Raw genomic sequence first — 19,667 nt, 5'->3', positions numbered from 1 at the left:
GAAACCAACAGCCACACTGGGTTTTGGAAATTGGGATAGCAGGCATCAGGCCTTCCCAGCACTGGCTCTGCTGGAATGAATGGTCAGGAGTCCATGTTCAGCTGTTTACATTTGCAGTGAGGTCACCAGACCTGAGAGCCTAGGCTGCCTGAGGGGAAGTGTGGACAGGCTGACCTAGGGCCCAACCCTGCTGCCAGATGAGCTCTATCTCACACCTCACACTTGCTGGTTGGTGGCAAGTGAACAAACAGAAGCTGAGCAGTGGAGGGATTCTGGGTGGCTAAGGAATGTTGCTTGTGAGGAGTGAGCTGTGAAGATCCCAAGCCAGGAGTGATGGTGTTCTGACAGCTGACAAAGAGGAGGGATGGTCCTGGGGAGCAGAGAGAGGCAGGGAAGCCATACTCTAGCCTTGGGGACAGTCTAGGGTGACACAGAGAGTAGGGAAGGAGGCTTCAGAGCTCTCATTTCCTGTGTCATTCCTCCCCTCTCCTGGTCTGTAGAGGGGAGTTGGGAACACCCAGCAGGCACCAGTCATGGAGTTCTTGTTCTTTGGCTCAGTTTTCTACTTCTTCCCTCCTGGGAACTGCCAACATCCCTTTCTCCTCTGCTGCAGATCAGACAGGACATTGTGTTGGGGGGCTGGCCCCAGGATGGAGGCTGGGGCTCAGGACACGGGACAGGGAGGCAATCCCAAGGCAGACAGGGGCCGGGAGGAGAGGTTCAAGAAAGGGCTGATGCGGCACAGTGGGTAAAGCATCGACCTGGGATGCTGAGGTTGCTGGTTCGAAACCCCGGGCTTCCCTGGTTAAGGCACATATGGGAGTTGATGCTTTCTGCTCCTTCCCCCCTTCTCTCTCTCTCTCTCTCTCTCTCTCTCTCTCTCTCTCTCCCCCCTCTCTATAAAATGAATAATAAAAAAAAGACAGGGCTGATGCTACTTGCAGGGGACCTAACCAAGAGATACTCCTCTCAGCCGAGAACCCTCCATGGAAGTACAGCAGGTGTCAGGACAATTCCTTGAGATAGGGACTCTGGAAGCTGTGGCCTGGATGTGAGACCCAGCTGAGAAACCTGTCAGGGTGCAGCACCTGGACTCCTCTGGCTGGAGCCATGTGGCTCCACTTCCTCTCAGGACCCTGACCTGGCCATCCCCCCCTCTCCCCCCAGAAGCCACACGGTGGGTAGGGCGCCTGTTGGTGCACATCTGGTGCCAGGGCCTCTAGCCATAACTCCCATCTGGCGTGGAGTCCCAGAGCACCGGCCGGAGAGAAGGCCTCCATGTGTGACCACTGTGGAGGCCCAGCATTACTCTGGATCTGCCCTGGGGCTCATCTGTGCAAGGCGCGCACAGACGATCCATCGTGCAAATAGGTTACAAGCACCCAGACCTTCCCAAAAGCATTGCAACCTCCAGCAGCGGCCCCTGGTGGAGCTTCCTGATGTGGGCTCGAGCAATGAAGCCTTTGCCTGGAGGGCCCCCCCCCCCCCCAGGGCCTATGAGACCTGAGTCCCTCGCGTGTGCCGGGTGTGGAAAACGCTGTGGGTCTATCGGCCCAGATAAGCAGCAGCAGGTAGGTGAGGGTCCCTCGGCGTGTCCTCCCTGCACCCTGGCCTCATGTCCTTGCCCCAGTGGCCCCACCACCTCCTCAGCCCAGCGTCTGGACACATTCGCTGGAGCACCACTGCGGAGGCCTGCCCCCCCCCCCCGCCCCCTGCGGGTGCGAAGGTCAGAGATGGATTTAACAGCACCCCCCAATCCCGTGCCTGCACCCTGGGCCCCAACTTCTTCAGGGCCCCACAAAACCCCACCTTGACACTTTCTTCTAATGACACCAAATTTGGTTTCATATGTGTAATTTTAACATGAATGGTACATAATATTTTTTTATTTATTTAAAATATGGTTAAGCCTGACCTGTGGTGGCGCAGTGGATAAAGCATCAACCTGGAATGCTGAGGTTGCCAGTTCGAAACCCTGGGCTTGCCTGGTCAAGGCACATATGGGAGTTGATGCTTCCTGCTCCTCCCCCTTCTCTCTCTCTCTCTCTCTCTCTCTCTCTCTCCTCTCCAAAATGAATTTAAAAAAATATTAAAAATATGGTTAACATGTATTTTTATTTTCCCTGTCTTTCTTTTTTTTAAGAAGCCTGATATTTCCTTCTGCGCCTGAGGCCTCAACTGACTTTAATCCACCTCTGGCGAAGGTCCTTCCGGCTGGGTTGCCAGTCTTGGGGGTATTGTGGCAAGGGGCTGCCTGTGGCCGGGAAGAAGTAATATGCGTGCCTGAAGCGCGTCAAGACCTTCAACCAGCACTCCAACCTGAGTCCCCACCCGCGTAGGCACAGCAGTGCCAAGCCCTACGCGTGCCCACTGTGCGAGAAGGCTTCAAGGGCTGCTGCAGCCGGTGCAGCACCTACAGCTGCCCAGAGCGCCTCTAGACCTTCCGCCCACACTCAGGCAAGAAGCCCTACATCTATCTGCCGAGGCTGCAGCAAGGCCTTTGTGTGCAACTAACTGCAGCCTCGTGTGCCCCCAGCGCATGCATACACGTGCTCCCAGTGTGGCTATGCTTTCAGCTAGCACTCCAACCACACAGCATCTCAAGCGGCAATCTGCTGCACCCTAACCTGGGGACACCCCTGAGCAACAGGTTGTGAACAGAATCCTCTGGGCGGCTGTGGGCTCAGGACACCGCTTGGGCGGACCAAAATGAGCACACACACACACACACACACACATCCCACTGCACGTGGGCTGCACTTGCTGGGAGCGCAGGTGTCTAGAGCAGAAGATCCTACTGGAGACACTTCCTACAAGGGCTGTTCCAACGGTGACCCGGGCCCTGGCTGGGGACATGTGTTAGGCAGGTGGCTCACCCTCCTAGGAGGGGTGCATTCCTACAGAGACAGGTCTTCAAGTAGTAGCCAACTGATCAGGATGCCCCTTAGGAATGATATTAATGTACAGCTTACTAAAAAGTTGTTTGAGCTACGTGACAAGAAATCCTCCTTCAGGTCTGGTGCTCAGAAGCCTGGCTTGTAAGGACACAATAAAGAGTCCTGTTACACCACCTAGATTCCAGAGCTAGGTCACCCCCAGATGCAATGCCATTGGATTGAAGGAAGACTGATGTCTGTTCAGGAAGGATGACCCCTACCACAAGATTAGACAGATTTTTCTCAAAGGGTCTGTGCCTTATTCCTGGGGGGAAAGACATACTCAGATTTTTTTTGTGTGTGTGTGACAGAGACAGAGACAAAGAGAGGGCCAGATAGGGACAGAAAGACAGGAAGGGAGAGAGAAGTATCCATTCTTCATTGCAGCTCCTTAACTGTTCATTGATTGCTTTCTCATATGTGTCCTGACTGGGGGGGGGGGGTTACAGCAGAGTGAGTGACCCCTTGCTCAAGCCAGCGACCTTAGGCTCAAGCTGGTGAACCTTGCTCAAACCAGATGAGTCTGTGCTCAAGCTGGCGACCTCGGGGTTTCAAATCTGGGTCCTCTGCGTCCCAGTCTGACATTCTATCCACTGCGCCACTGCCTGGTCAGGCATCCCAGAACTTTCAGGAATGGAGAGAGACTGGCTCTGAGGTGAGGCTAATCCCCAAACACTGTGATCTAGGGGACAAAGGAGAGTTTCATGGTGGTCAAGTGATAAAACAAGTTTTAGCTCATTGTCCCCTTGTGGGTTCACTGCCTGTGCACACCCATCTGGTCATGCCCCGGTTTCTGGGCAGGTTGTTGGCAGCGACGTTCTCAGCAACTGGCCGAATCCCTATGTCAGCTCTCCTTGCCGTAGGGTGAGGACCCTTAGGGTAGGAAGGTTCAAGCACAAGTCCCTTGAACATCCCCTCCCTGCTAAGATGGCAAAGCAGAAACATCAACACATCTGGGGGGACAGCAGAAATCAGTGCCATCACTGAGGACCTGGAAGTGCCGGGGTCCAGCCCCGGGGGGGATCCAGGGGTCCCACAGGAGGAGACAGCGTCAGTGAAATCGAGTGAGAGAGCCAAATTCTTTTCTTTCTCTTTATTCTCTAGTTAGCATTTACTGCCAGGCATCTCTGCCAAATGCTAGTACAGCTCCTTTTTTATACACACACACCAAGTTACAATTACATGGTATTAATCATTGCTTCTGTTTCACTATGTTTACATGTTTCCAGATAACAGTTAATTTATATCTATAAACTACAAATCAGGTGGCAAATCATTCAAAGTACAATTAAAAAATAACTTGAATAGCGATAACATCGGTAAAAGCTTTTAAAGGATTAGTACTAACTAATAACTCAACTTGACTGTTGTTGTGAGTCAAGGGGCAGAGAGAGATTAACAGACAAAATCATTAGGGAGTAGCAAAGGACCACCGCTTGCTCAGGCAAATGGCCTTGAGTTTATGCAGTGTCCTGACTTTTCTCACAAGTTAACAAAAGGCTTGCCCATTAAGAAATTGACATAACATTAAGAGTAACTTTTACTTAAAGATATATAGAGTGCACTCGCAAGATAGCTTAGTAGCAACATAATTTCAGAAGACATTAATTGCTATTGCTTCTATGGATGCCCCCCCATAACTCTCATTATCTGAAGAAAGAATTTTGGGAAAGTATATAAATCTCATGAGAGTGTCTCACTGAGAAAGCCCAGCAACTGCCTTCAGTCATAAAACAATTCTCTTAGCAAAACATTCTTTTCTTGCTGACTGCGTTCCCATCCCAGGCCACGCAACGGGCCATTCCATAACACCTTACCTAAGATTCTATTGTTTAGTCAAACTTTATTCATTTACTATATTCACACACTAGCTAAATTCTAACTATATTCTTCTTAGAGTGTTCCACTATCTGCAGATCAAATAAGCAAGAAGAAAGGAATGTTTCTCTACTCTATCACATGAAAAGGCTAGGGAGGAAAAATGATGGATTAAGTGAAGGCTGAAAGGTGCTCTGCACAGCCACTGCCTCCTACCCATTCACAAGTCACAATCTATTCTTTCTAACATGATTAAGAAGAAATTCTCCTACAAACTTAACCCTTTATGAGGGATATCATAGCCAGCCTCTTATATCTATGAGCCCAGTTCAAGGGGCTTACAGGCTTTTCTGTGGAACTCACACCCTCTGTCTCATTTCCAAAGAAACCACTATGAATCTACAGGGAAAGCACGGTACTATTATCCCTGTGCTATAAATAATAGCACACACCCAGAAAAGGGGGGATATAAGGCCAGATTAATTCAAAAAGTCAAAGGGGGAAGTATCGTTATGCCTTTCCTTTGCAGTGACTTTGTCAACCCGCAGCCATTGGTCTTCACTGCGGTGACTTTGTCAACCAGCAGCCGTTGGTCTTCTCTGCTGTGACTTGTCAATCAGCAGTTTTTTATCTTCTCCTGCTGTGACCTTGTCAGCCAGCAGTCATTGATCGGCTCCCGACATGGAAGATGCAGGGGTGAATTCCCACCATACCACCATTTGACTCACCTGTCTGGCCGGTGTGGAAGGCAGACAGATGCTGGAGAAGGACCGTGGGCTAGCATAAGATTCTGTAGTGCCAATTCCAGTTGCACCTATTTGGTACCAGATGTAGCATCTCACCTGGAACAAGTCAGCTCAGTGCCTGGTACACGTGTCACATGATCTCCAGCTCCCTCTGGACCCACCCAGTCACCCCATTCCAAGACCCAGGGCTCTACCTTCCCTAGCAATGCCCTAGTTCTCACCTATGACACGTTATGGACCCATGAGTTCAATGTATGTTGTACTTCTGAAATACACACGACTACATTTGGTATTCAAGCTTCAGCTGTATGTTCCTTTGGGGGCTACCATCAGAAATTCCCTTAGGGCCTGACCAGGCGGTGGTGCAGCAGATAGAGCGTCAGACTGGGATGCGGAGGACCCTGGTTCGAAACCCTGAGGTCGCCAGCTTGAGCGTGGACTCATCTGGTTTGAGCAAAGCTCACCAGCTTAAGTCCAAGGTCACTGGCTTGAGCAAGGGGTCACTACCTCTGCTGTAGCCCCCCAGTCAAGGTACATATGAGAAAGCAATCAATGAACAGCTAAGGAGCTGCAATGAAGAATGGATGCTTCTCATCTCTCTTCCTTCCTGTCTGTCTGGCCCTATCTGGCCCTCTGTCTCTGTCACACACACCATACAAAAAATCCCTTAGGGCCAGACTTGAAGCTCTCTACTTCTCTGTGTCTTCAGCTAAAGATTTAGAGCCTCATAAGCCCTGGCCAGTTGGCTCAGTGGTAGAGCATCGGCCTGGTGTGCAGGAGTCCTGGGTTCGATTCCCGGCCAGGGCACACAGGAGAAGCGCCCATCTGCTTCTCCACTCCTTCCCCTTTCCTTCCTCTGTCTCTTCCCCTCCTGCAGCCAAGGCTCCACTGGAGCAAAGTTGGCCCTGGCGCTGGGGATGGCTCTATGGCCTCTGCCTCAGGCGCTAGAATGGCCCTGGTTGCAACAGAGCAACGCCCCAGATGGGCAGAGCATCGCCCTCTGGTCAGCGTGCCGGGTGGATCCCGGTCAAGCGCATGCGGAGTCTGTCTGACTGCCTCCCGTTTCCAAGTTCAGAAAAATACAAAAAATAAAAATAAAAAGAAGTTCTTTAAAAAAAAAAAGATTTAGAGCCCCAAACCCATCATTTTCTTTCTATAACCTCTACTTGGTCATAAGCACCAAGCTCACCCTTCCATCCATAAAGTTACCGTTTCCATCAACTTCCCAGTGCTGTGTTTCCACAAAGCACCTGCTTTAGTCAGTGCCTCATCTCAAGCAAACACAGGCAATTGTTTACTTCTGCCTACAAAAATCCTAACCTTGAGTGTCCATTTCCTGGGACCCCTCTTGACGCCCCGTACCATATCAGTGGGTCCACACACACAAAAACAAAACAGAAACCAGCCTTGATACAATACCTCGGTCGGTTAGAGCATCGTCCCAAAATGCAGAGGATGCCAGTTCGATCTTTGGTCAGGGTGCATACAGGAACATCTGTCTCTTTCCTGCTCTCTCCTTCCGCCCTCTCTAAAATCAATCAAACAAACAAACAAACGAACAAACAGACCCAGAAACCGCACTACAGATTTCAAATGGGATTAAGTCAGGGACTTGGTTATGCAAGCTTTGCAAGGCTCAGAGAGCAAATGTGGGGTGTTGCAGAAACAGAGATCAATACTTTCAGGAAGCTGCTACCACCCACAGGGCTGGGAGAGCCAACAGGAAGAGGTGGGTGACACCAGAATCCTGGGGCCAACAGGAGGGTGCAGCAAGGCTGATGTTAGGAGTGTTCTTAGCTGCCGGCCTCAACTCTGAAGACCTGTGAGCTACCATGCCCCTGCTCGCTGGGCTGGCCTCAGAGTCCACAGACTAAGGCTCAGCCAGTGTTTGGTGGTCTCTAGTCTGTTCTTCTGGTGCGGCCACCAGTCCTCGTCTGGGTGCTTCAGGCCTTGGCATCTCAGTGGTTCCTTCTGCAAGGAATGCCCGAGACCTCCGCAGCCCTCCCTGTGAACCTGCAGCCTTCTAGGTGCTCAGCAAATGTGGAAAGGAAGCCAGACAGTCGGGGAGGGGGGCAAAGGTGGTGTAATGGGGGGCACATAGTTGGGGGCTGAGGGTGTTATATTGAGTGGGACACTCAAATCCATGGTGACATAATACATTTAAATTTTTATTTTTATTTATTCATTTTTTAGAGAGGAGAGAGAGAGAGAGGAGAGAGAGAGACAGAGAGAGAGAAGGGGGAGGAGCTGGAAGCATCAACTCCCATATGTGCCTTGACCAATACATTTAAAATTTTAATAAAAATAAAAAATAAATAAAAAAAGGAAGCCCAACATTGTTGGGAATCTAACCTTGTTCCTCTCAGCAGGAGCCAAAGCATGACTGGTATCCAGAGCAGCTCTGAGCTGTCCCACCACCCCTCTCTACCCCTCATCCCTACCATCTGGCTACCTCATTGCTCATCCTCTGCTGAGACCAACCCGGCAGTGGGCATGCACGAAAGGAAGGCGCTGCAAGACCTAAGAAAAAACACACACAAGACACAGCATAGAGAAAAGATGGGTCCAGGGTACTCCCAGCCTCTAGGACTGAGAATCCAGATCTCTGCAGCCTCATCGTATTTATTCGTGTCTTTGCTCATCAAGCAAATTAACCTAGAATGGACTTAGGTGCAGAAAAGGGTGCAGGAAAAGGCTCTAGGGATCAGCTGCTTCCTTTAAACAATCTTAGTGCTTGCAGGGGCAGTGTTCTAGCCCCTGCAGGACTTGGCGTGCTGAAGTCTGCACAAAAGACTTGTCTCAGGACCACAGTCTAATTCCCGGCCATTTTCCTACAGTCCTCCCTCAGAGCCTTTGCATTGACTCTTCCCTCTGCCTGGAATGCTCCTCCAACAATTGTTGTTAGGGCTCAATCTCCTGGCCTCGTGATGCTCTCTGATTCCCATGTCCTCGGGATTTATGTACCTTCCAGAGCCAAACTTCTGCCTTCTCTATTTCCCCTGGGCTCCCTGTGGGCAGGACCCAGGTCCACACTGTTCCACTGTCTTTGTGTCATACACACAGGAGGTGGTTAGTAAACGCTCATGGAATGAACGGACAATGAGGAAGGCAAGTCAGGTGGGAGGTGAGAGCTGAGAGGTTTCCACGGGCCTGGAATCGGCTGGAGACCTGGAGCCTGGACACCCAGGGTGGGGACCAGAACTTCAGGGGTGGGATGAAAGTACTTCCTCAGAGGTCCAGAGTGAGGAGACCGTGTGCTCACCCCTCCCGTTCTATCCCATCAAGCTGTGCTGTAGGGAGACAGGGAGGCCATGGGGAGAGGGGAAGGAGGTCTGGCCTCTTAGCAGGGGCTACAGCCACATGAGTGACCAGGGCAGCTCAAACAAATGTTCACAACCTGAGCACTGGCCCAGGGCCAGCGCCAGAAGGACAGGTCTGAACTGAGTATCATGTGTGCAAATTTGATTATAAACCCACAGTGGGTCACACGGTGCAAAATTAACCAGTGATGGAGAAGGAACTACAGCTCTGGGAAGAGCTAGGATTGGCCTCCAGGAAGCTGTGTGATGCCACCTGTTGTAGACTCCAAGTGGCAAAAAGGCTTAGCAAAAGGCTAAGTTCTCCCCCCTCCACCTCCACATTGGCTATGATGCTGAGTATTTGCACCCACTTCACTTGCTTGCTTAAGTTGCAGGAAGCAATTTCCATGCCCTTCCTTTTACTCTGTTTGTTCAGATGTTGGTTGATTTCCCTTATGTGTGGTGGGGGGATTCCTGCTTATGCCTTGGGAGAGTTCCTGTTTTTGCCTCAGATGTGTAACTTTGTATCAAGGATTTCCTTATTTGCATAAAGCAAACTGGGGCTATGGGGCGCTTGGATATTGCCATCAGTATTGAAGAGGCCTCCCGATTCCCATCCTTTTTTCTCAATGAGTCTGTTTTCTTAATTCCACACTGTTCTCCCTCAAGACCCAGAATTACAAGCCACGCTGGTCTCCGGCAGCCACCTATGGGAAATCCAGATGCAGGTGAATCCCACCTGTGCTGGGGTATAATGAGGAGGGGACAGCTGGGCTCCTCAGTGGACCCAGGCCCCTGCCCATGTCATCTCAGCTACCCTATGGACAGCAAGGCTCAGTGTTCCCTTGTAGAAAAGGATCCCACCCCGGGCTTGTCTGGTCAAGGCACAAATGTAAGTTGATGCCTCCTGCTCCTCCCCCTTTCTCTCTAATCTCTAAAATGAATAAATTTATGACCTTGGCCGGTTTGCTCAGTGGTAGAGCATAGGCCCAGCGTGTGGAAGTCTGGGTTTGATTCCCAGCCAGGGCAAACAGGAGAAATGCCCATCTGCTTCTCTACCCTTTCCTCTCCTTTTTTCTCTCTTCCCCTCCCACAGCCAAGGCTCCATTGGAGCAAAGTTGGCCCGGGCACTGAGGATAGCTCCACGGCCTCTGCCTCAGGCGCTAGAATGACCCAGGTGGGCAGAGCATCGCCCCCTGGAGGGCATGCTGGGTGGATCCCAGTCAGGTACATGCAGGAGTCTGTCTCTCTGCCTCCCCTGCTTCTCACTTCAGAAAAATTAAAAAAAAATAATAATAAAATAAAAATGAATAATTAAAAAATTTTTTAAAGAAAAAGATCCCAGTGCAGTTTGGCTTTTGGGAGAAGATGAGAGACCACGTAGAGAGGAAGGTGTCCATCTAGCCTCATTTTCTTCACATCTAACACAGGCGTGATGGTGATACTACATACGCCTCAGCCTGTGCATGTAGAACACAGCAAACACCACAGTAGGTGATGCCCATTAATTTATTTAATTTATTTTATTACTTCTTATTTGATCATAATTATTCATAAGCAAACCATCAATTTTAATACCCATTTATTATTTTATATATATATATATATATATATATATATATATATATATTTTGTGTGTGTGTGTGTGTATTTTTCTGATGTTGGAAACGGGGAGGCAGTCAGACAGACTCCCGCATGCACCTGACCGGGATCCACCCAGTATACCCACCAGGGGGCGATGCTCTGCCCATCTGGGGCATCGCTCTGTTGCGACCAGAGCCATTCTAGCACCTGAGGCAGAGGCCATAGAGCCATCCCCAGTGCCCGGGCCAACTTTGTTCTAATGGAGCCTCGGCTGCGAGAGGGGAAGAGAGAGACAGAGAGAAAGGAGGGGTGGAGGGGTGGAGAAGCAGATGGGCGCTTCTCCTGTGTGCCTTGGCCGAGAATTGAACACAGGACTCCTGCATGCCAGGCCGACGCTCTACCATTGAGCCAACCGGCCAGGGCTAGATAGATATATTATTTATTTTCACTTATTTTTATTGTTTGAGAGAGATGCGGAGAGAGATTAGAAGCATCAACTCGTAGTTGTGTCATTTTAGTTGTTCATCGATTGCTTCTCATACATGCCTTGACTGGGGGGCTCAAGACAAGCCAGTGACTCCTTGCTCAAGCCAGCAACCATGATCCTATTGCTATGATCCCACACTCAAGCTGGTGACCTCAGGGTTTTGAACCCAGAACCTTAGCATCCCAGGCTGATGCTCTATCCACTGTACCACCACTGGTCAGGCTATTTTCATTTATTTTTAATATTTATTATTTATATTATTCATTTGATTTTTTTTTAACTATAAGATAATTCACTCTTTCAAATAAACAAGGAAAAGAAGAACAATTTTTTTTTTCTGAAGTGAGAAGCAGGAAGGCAGAGAGACAGACTCCTGCATGCACCCGACTGGAATCCACCCGGCATGCCCACTAGGTGGCGATGCTCTGCCCATCTGGGGCGTTGCTCCGTTGCAACCGGAGCAATTCTAGTGCCTGAGGCAGAGCCCATGGGAGCCGTCCTCAGAGCCCGGGCCAACCTTGCTCCAATGGAGCCTCGGCTGTGGGAGGGGAAGAGAGAGACAGAGAAAAAGGAGAGGAGAGAGGGGGAAGGGTAGAGAAGCAGATGGGCACTTCTCCTGTGTGCCCTGGCCGGAAATCGAACCTGGAACTTCCACATGCCGGGCCGACACTCTACCACTGAGCAATCCAGCCAGGGCCAAGAACAATTTTTTTTTTTGAAGTTGGAAACGGGGAGGCAGTCAGACAGACTCCTGCATGCGCCCAACTGGGATCCAACCGGCATGCCCACCAGGGGGCGATGCTCTGCCCATCTGGGGCGTTCCTCTACCACAACCATTACCATTCTAGCGCCTGAGGCAGAGGCCATAGAGCCATCCTCAGCGCCCAGGCCAACCTTGCTCCAATGGAGCCTTGGCTGTGGGAGGGGAAGAGAGAGACAGAGAAGAAGGAGAGGGGGAGGGGTGGAGAAGCAGATGGGCACTTCCCCTGTGTGCCCTGGCCGGGAATCGAACCCGGGACTCCTGCACACCAGGCCGATGCTCATTTGTTATTTATTATGTTTATTCATAATATTTAGTATTATTTCTAGTATTAGTAATGTTATTTCTTATCATTCTATTTAATTTTTCATTTTGTGTTTAATTTTTTTTTCAGAGACAAAGAGAGTCAGAGAGAGGGATAGACAGGGACAGACAGGAACGGAGAAAGATGAGAAGCATCAATCATCAGTTTTTTTTTTTGTTTTTTTTTTTCTTTTTTCATTTTTGTGAAGTTTGGAAACAGGGAGAGACAGTCAGACAGACTCCCGCATGCGCCCGACCGGGATCCACCCGGCACGCCCACCAGGGGCGACGCTCTGCCCACCAGGGGGCGATGCTCTGCCCATCCTGGGCGTCGCCATGTTGCAACCAGAGCCACTCTAGCGCCTGAGGCAGAGGCCACAGAGCCATCCCCAGCGCCCGGGCCATCTTTGCTCCAATGGAGCCTTGGCTGCGGGAGGGGAAGAGAGAGACAGAGAGGAAAGCGCGGCGGAGGGGTGGAGAAGCAAATGGGCGCTTCTCCTGTGTGCCCTGGCCGGGAATCGAACCCAGGTCCTCCGCACGCTAGGCCGACGCTCTACCACTGAGCCAACCGGCCAGGGCTCAATCATCAGTTTTTCATTGCGAGACCTTAGTTGTTCATTGATTGCTTTCTCATATGTGCCTTGACCGTGAGCCTTCAGTAGACTGAGTAACCCCTTGCTTGAGCCAGCAAGCTTGGGTCCAAGCTGGTGAACTTTTGCTCAAACCAGATGAGCCCGCACTCAAGCTGGTGAGCTCAGGGTCTCGAACCTGGGTCTCTGCATCCCAGTCCGATGCTCTATCCACTGCGCCACCGCCTGGTCAAGTTGTTTAAATTTATTTGATGTTATTTATTATGTTATTTATTTTCATAATTATTTTCAATTATTTAAATTATTAATTTAAATAAATCTATTGATTTTATTTGCTATTGTTCATTATTTTAATATTAATATTTAAATCATCATTTTCTTTCTTTTTTATTTTTTAAGTGAGAGAGTGACAAACGGGGACAGACAAGCAGGAAGGAAGAGAGATGAGAAGCATCAACTCATAGTTGCGGCACCTTGGTTGTTCATTGATGGCTTTCTCTTATGTGCCTTGATGGGCAAGCCTGGGGTTTCCAACTGGCGACCTCAGCATGTATTTATTCCCTGTGCCACCAAAGGTCAGGCCGTACTTACCATCATTGTCATTATTGCTGAGGTTCCTGAATCCTGAAGCCACTGGGGTTTGCCCTTGTCATCACCCTCTGAAACCCAAACACACACACACACACACACACACACACACACACACACACACACACACACACACGCTCTTGCCTTCTGGGAAGGATAAACAGAAGTAAGAGGTCAGTGTCCCTGTCTGCCCCCTGCCGCCCTCACTGGGGCTTTATTATCTCAGACACTCGCCAGGCTGGAGCGAGACTTACCACCATGTCCCTGCCGGTGGCCTTCCTACTGCTGTGCGGTGAGGAATCCTGGGCCTGGGTTCTCTGGGGGGTGGTAGAGTGGGAAGGGATGCCTCACAAGTGTATTTCCTCAGGTCTCTTCCTGAGCCCAGTGGCAGAAGCAGCCACATGTGAGTCAAGGACATGGCTGGTCTAGGGGTGGTGGGTGCACGTGGGACTTGGAGAAGGTGAATGCATGCGCATGGGCTCTGGTGGTGTCCGTGGAGCCCGGGACTGGTGGTGGGCACACCTATGAGGTGTCCGTGTCCTTGTGCCTGAAGCTGACCCCTAGCCCCGCACAGATTTTGAGACGCGGCCGGACCTGTGGGCAGAGGCCAAATCACTGCTGGAACCCTGGGCCAACCTGACCTTGACATGCCGGGCCCCCCTGCCCACCGTGGATTTTCACCTGTTCAAGGATGGGGTGCTCTGGAAACAGGTGAACCTTGATGCACCCACCACGGAGCACCGGTTCCTGCTGGGAGCAGTGACAGGGGACACCCGCGGCCTCTACCGCTGCCGCTATAACATGGGCAGCACATGGACCCAGCTGAGCAACCTGGTGGAGGTGACTGGGGCAGGTGAGCCCAGATGAGGGGGGTGCTGGAGAGGCCTTCCTGCCTCCACTCCTCACTCTCCTTGTCCTCTTCCACCGCCCTCCACCCCCACCCCAAGTGGCTAGGTAGCTTTGGAAAAGTCACCTGACATCTCCAAGCCTCAGTTTCTCCATCTGTAAAATGAAGGAGTAATTTTTGTACAGACCCCAGGAGGTTGTGAGGGGAAAAAAAACTGAGTTCCCGCCCTGACCGGATAGCTTGGTGGGTTAGAGCACCACCCGAAGCGCAGAGGTTGCCAGTTTGATTCCCGTGTCAGGGCACATACAGGAATGGACTGATGTTCCTGCCTCTCTCTCTCTCCTTCTTCCTCTTTCGCTGAAATCAATAAAGAAAAATATTTTAAATAAAACCAAAAAAACCTGAATTCCCAAACAGTGTTCAGGGCAGGCCTGGCACACAACAGGGACCGGAACATGTTTTATGTCCCTGTTTCTCTCTGGCTACCTCACATTTTCTTTTTTTGTGTGACAGAGACAGAGAGAGAGACAGAGAGAGGGACAGATAGGGACAGACAGACAGGAAGGGAGAGACATTAGAAGCATCAATTCTTTGTTGCGGCACCTCAGTTCTCATTGATTGCTTTCTCATATGTGGCTTGACTGGGAGGCCAGAGCAGAGCCAGTGACCCCTTGCTCAAGCCAGCGACCTTGGGCTTCAAGCCACTGACCTTGGGCTCAAGCTGGTGACCTCGGGGTTTTGAACCTGGGTCCTCTGCATCCCAGTCCAAGGCTATATCTACTGCACCTGGTCAGGCTCTTTCTCTTTTAAAAAAATTCTTTTTTGGTTTTCTTTTTTTTTTTTTTATTATAAGGACAGAGATAGAGTCAGAGAGAGAGATAGGGACAGACAGAGAGGAACGGAGAGAGATGAGAAGCATCAATCATCAGTTTTTCATTGATTGTTCAACTAATTGACATCTTAGTTGTTCATTGATTGCTTTCTCATATGTGCCTTGACCGTGGGCCTTCAGCAGACCGAGTAACCCCTTGCTCGAACCAGCAACCTTGGGTCCAAGCTGGTGAGCGTTTTGCTCAAGCCAGATGAGCCCGCGCTCAAGCTGGCAAGCTCGGGGTCTCGAACCTGGGTCCTAGGCATCCCAGTCTGACACTCTATCCACTGCGCCACTGCCTGGTCAGGCTCTTTTTAAAATTTTTATTTATTGACTACACACACACACACACACACACACACACACACACACCTTGATTTGTTGTCCCACTTATGCATTCATTGGTTGATTCCTGTATGTGACCAGGGACACATCGTAACCTTGGTGTATCAGGACACTGAGCTCTCTGGCTAGGGCCCCCTCACATTTTCATGAGTGTGGTGGTCCAGGTCCGGCTGGGCCACCTTGTCTCCTAAATCATGCCAACTATCAACCTTGCTCCACCAGCAGAGACCCTGCCCCCACCCCAGCTCTCGAGCAAACCAGTGTCCTGGATCGCGCAGGGCCTGAACACGGTCCTGCTGTGCAGAGGGGGACTTCGGGGTGTGACCTTCCTGCTGAGGCGGAAAGGTGATGACCAGTTTCTGGAAGTGGCTGAGGCCCCTAACGACGTGGAGGTCACCTTCCCAGTCCACCAGGCAGGCAACTACACTTGTAGCTACCGGACCCATGCAACAGGCACCCCCTCGGAGCCCAGTGCCACCGTGATCATTGAGGAACCAGGTGCGTGTATGGACCGTCTGGAGGGCTTCCTGGGGGAGGAAGTTCCTGGAGGACAGAACTGCCTTCACCTTGATCCCTAACCCTGAATACCCCTGCCCAGGACAGGGTCTGAGCACAAGGCTGCTGTGCCCATGTTGCTGTGCCCTGGGGAGGCCAGAGGTCTGGAGGCTGGGCTTTCTCAGGGAACAGGGTGTCCGGGAATTCCACCACCCCAGCTACCCTCCCTGCCTTGTAGCTGTGTTGCCAGCACCAAAGCTAGGTGACAGAGGAGAGTCAGACATGGCCATGGTCCTGCCCCTGGGCGGGCGAGCCTCCATCCGCTGCGTGGCACCCCTGGACGGCATGGAATTCCAGCTGCGGCACGGCAACAAAGAGCTGCTAGTACCCAGGTGGAGCACCTACCCGGACAGAATCGTCTTTGAAATGAAGGAGCTAGCCCCAAAGGACAGCGGCCTCTACACCTGCCGCTACCGCCCGCTTGGGGAGCACATGCCCTGGTCCGCGGACAGTGAACCCGTGGAGCTGCTGGTGATCGATGGTGAGCTTGGGGCTGTACCCTGAGGAGCAGGGGAGACACCCAGGGAAGGTCCCCTTGGGACTGTATGCAGGGCTCTGGGTTAGGCCCAGTCCCGACGAATGCTCCCAGCCTTGGTTTCCCAAATTGAGGAGACAATGAGCTCAGCAACCTCGAGGCTCCGCAAGAATAATTGCATCCACGCTCCAAGGTGGCACAGGCCGGGCAGAGACAGGCCCGTACCGGGGACACCCAGCCCTCGGCTACAGGCGGGCGCAGAGGCCTGCCTGGAGAGGGTGGCAGGGCCGGGGGACGCAGGACCTACCTGTCCAGGACGCACACAGGGAGCGTCAACCCGAGAAAGGTCCCCGCAGGGCTGAGCGGACGGCCCGAGCTCGATGACAAAACGCGACCTCCTCCCGCCACCCACACCCCTCAGAGACGCTGCCCGCGCCGGAGCTCTCTGCGGAGCCGGCGACCCTGCGCCCCGCGCCCGGCGCGCTGGTGCAGCTACGGTGCCGCGCGCCCCGGACCGGCCTGCGCATCGCCCTTGTGCGCGAAGAAGCGGAGAGGCGCCAGGTGCTCGGTCTCCAGAGCCCCGCGGGCGCCGAGGCCCGATTCGAACTGCGCGACGTCTCGCGGATGGACTCCTCCAACTACAGCTGCGTCTACGTGGACACCGCGGCGCCCTTCGCGGGCTCGGCGCCCAGCACGCGCCTGGAGCTGCGCGTGGACGGTAAGCAGGCAGGGCCTTCTCCCGCCCGGGTGCGCACCAAGGAAGGTGCCCGCCTTTCCTTGGTTGCCAACGCCATGTGTTCTGGGCCTTCCTCCTGACCACATTGACGACACCTTAGTCGTTGTCCGCAGTCCTGGGGATGTCTCGCATTGAGGATATTTCCCTGGGACGTGGGTGCGTAAGCTGCTGAAATCCCTCATGGCTTTGCGCCCACCGGTACCTCAGTTTCCCCATGGTGTCTTAATCTTAGCTTCACGCCTACCTGGGCCCCTGCTCACGGGGGTGGAGGGTTAATGTGTAATCCTCTAAACCCTCGCTGTCCCTGGGATCTTGTTTGTTCCTCTGAGTTCCTCATCAAGGTCCCCACGGGCAGTGGCCATTGGTGCCCAGGGACCGCCTCCCGACCTTTGGCTGGGCCGTGCGCGCTGGGCGCTCGGCAGAAAATACCATTTCCCTTGATCATGTCGTCCTTCCCCTCATCTGGGGCTCTGAGTGCCACATGAGGGGACCTCAAAAAATCACAGATCAGGGCCCAAGGCCTAAGGGACTTGACAGGTCCTGGGGAATGGGGTGACCCAGGGTCACAGACGGTTACAGTAAACAGGTACAGGGCAGTGTTCAAGGTGTGAGGGTAGCTGTCTCCATTCAGGTCAAGAAAAGTTTGACAGGTGTGAAGGCCAGAGGCCAGCAGGCCTGGGCCTTAGTGGGGGGTATGGAAGGGGTGTAGGGGCAGCTGCAGGGAAGTGAGGTACTTACTTGCCTGGCTCTGTGCTCCACCCAGGACCCCTCCCCAGGCCGCAGCTCCGGCCCCTGTGGAGTGGGGCAGTGAGTCCCGGCCACGACGCTGTTCTGCGCTGCGAAAGCCACGTGCCCTACTTCACCTTGGAGCTGCTGCGAGCAGGTGAAGTAGTCGATACTAAGGTTCATCCTTCAACGGACCTTGTGCTCACCTACGTTGGACCCCAGCATGCCAGCAACTATACCTGCCGCTACCGCACCAGGTGGCCCATGTCCTTTGTGTCTGAGCTCAGCGACCCGGTGGAGCTGCAGGTGGCAGGTGAAGTTCCCCTAGGTTCTGAGGGCTGGGTCACACACTCCTTTGCTCAGACTGTGCCCTCTGCTGGGAGTGCCCTTCTCCACGCCTGTTCCCGGCACATTGGTTACTGTGCCTAGTGTCTGCTGGGCTTGGTGGGGAATTTGCATGCAGGGAGACAACACGTTCAAAAGCCCTGGGGCAGAGAACGGCTTGGTCTGCTGCAGCACCATAGGGAGGCCTGGGCACGGGTGGAGGTGTCTTGACTGGCAGCCGACTAAGCTGCTTCCCTCTTGTGGTTGCCTCAGCGAGGTCTGCCTTGATTTGCAAACAGGGTGCCTCCCTTCGCTGTCATTTCTCGTTTGTCCAATTCCATCTAGGTTGACCCAGCTGCAGACCCAGAGTGCTGAGGGGTATCCTGGTTCAGTCTGGCTCAAATCCTTCTTGCTGCAACTAAAGGCTGGACTCCCCCTGGGGGTTAGAAGGGTTCTTCTTAATTTCTCTTAGGAATTAATAAATGTGACAACAAACTTTAAAATGTATCTTTTGCTAGTAGTGGCAGCCCTGCTGCAGGGGCTGGGTGCCTGGAGCTGAGGGAAGTGGGCTGGATCCTGTGTCCCGAACATGGACGAGCTCCGGGTTGGTTCCTCAGGATAAAGGAGCAGAGGATTGGCTCCTGGGCCCACCTTTGAAGACCCGATATTTCATTGGCTCAGTGATAGAGTGTTGGCCCAGTGTGTGGAAGTCCCGAGTTCGATTCCTGGCCAGGGCACACAGAAGTGCTCATCTGCTTCTCCACCCTTCCACCTCACCATCCTTTCTCTCTCTTCCCCTCCCACAACCAAGGCTCCATTGGAGCAAAGTTGGCCCTGGGGGGTGAGGATGGCTCCATGGCCTCTGTCTTAGGTGCTAGAATGGCTCTGGTTGCAGTGGAACAATGGCCCAGATGGGCAGAGCATCGCCCCCTGGTGGGCATGCCGGGTGGATCCTGGTTGGGTGCATACAGGAGTCTGTCTCTCTGCCTACCGGCTTCTCACTTTAGAAAAATACAAAAAAAAAAAGACCCAGTACTTCCACCACAATGCCCTCCTCCCCAGACTGCTGGGCCCCAGCCAATGTGCGCTGGTAGCTTGAGGTGACACACACCCAACCCCATCTTGACCAAGTCAGTCCCCACACAGGAGGTAGTTCAGAGCAGCTCCATTTTGTAGCTCTGTCCTCTCATTTGAGTAGCCACCAGGGGATGGTGCTCAAGGCCAGGTCTCCCACATGGGAGCTTGAAGCTGTGGAAAGGGTGGGACTCTTTTTACTTCACTGTTCCAGATCGAGTGGGATCTCGATCTGTCCCACTGCCCCATCCAACATCCTCCTGAACCCTTGCCCAGCCCCTGCCTGGAGTATGGCTCTCCAGACACTGGCATACAGTTGAGTGTATATATTTGTATTATCAACTAATACTTGATAAACTGTGTTTGCAAAGAATTGGCCTATTTCATCCATGTGGTCCAATATTCTTGTATTCTTTGAGTAGGGTCTGTAGAGATGTAACCTCTTTCATGCCTGATATTATGTTCCCTTCCTCCTCCTCTGCCAGTCTATCTGGGAGTTTATCCATTTTATTCATCTTTACAAAAAACGAACTTAGCTTTGTTCATTCTTTCTATTGTCTTTTTCTGCTTGCTGTCTACTTGTGTCATTACTATTCTCTTTTA

The 19,667-nt window shown here is 52.2% G+C and overlaps 2 protein-coding genes across 2 annotated transcripts in view; both read left to right on the top strand.

Moving 5' to 3' along the window:
• ZNF329 (zinc finger protein 329) overlaps positions 1–19,667 on the top strand; it is a 323,877-nt gene that overhangs the window by 134,185 nt on the left and 170,025 nt on the right. The gene's annotated exons all lie outside the window — the stretch shown is intronic.
• Positions 13,254–18,493, top strand: A1BG (alpha-1-B glycoprotein). The gene is made up of 8 exons (XM_066374675.1): positions 13,254–13,403; positions 13,479–13,514; positions 13,686–13,964; positions 15,400–15,672; positions 15,908–16,210; positions 16,626–16,922; positions 17,704–17,979; positions 18,336–18,493. Exons 1-8 carry the CDS (start codon positions 13,370–13,372, stop codon positions 18,338–18,340), a joined length of 1,503 nt encoding a protein of 500 aa, XP_066230772.1. The 5' UTR covers positions 13,254–13,369; the 3' UTR covers positions 18,341–18,493.

Source organism: Saccopteryx leptura, chromosome 3 (genome assembly GCF_036850995.1).
Source record: "Saccopteryx leptura isolate mSacLep1 chromosome 3, mSacLep1_pri_phased_curated, whole genome shotgun sequence".
NCBI lineage: Eukaryota > Metazoa > Chordata > Mammalia > Chiroptera > Emballonuridae > Saccopteryx > Saccopteryx leptura.
Note: the sequence above shows the minus strand (reverse complement) of the source record. Positions and strands in the feature narration are given on the sequence as shown.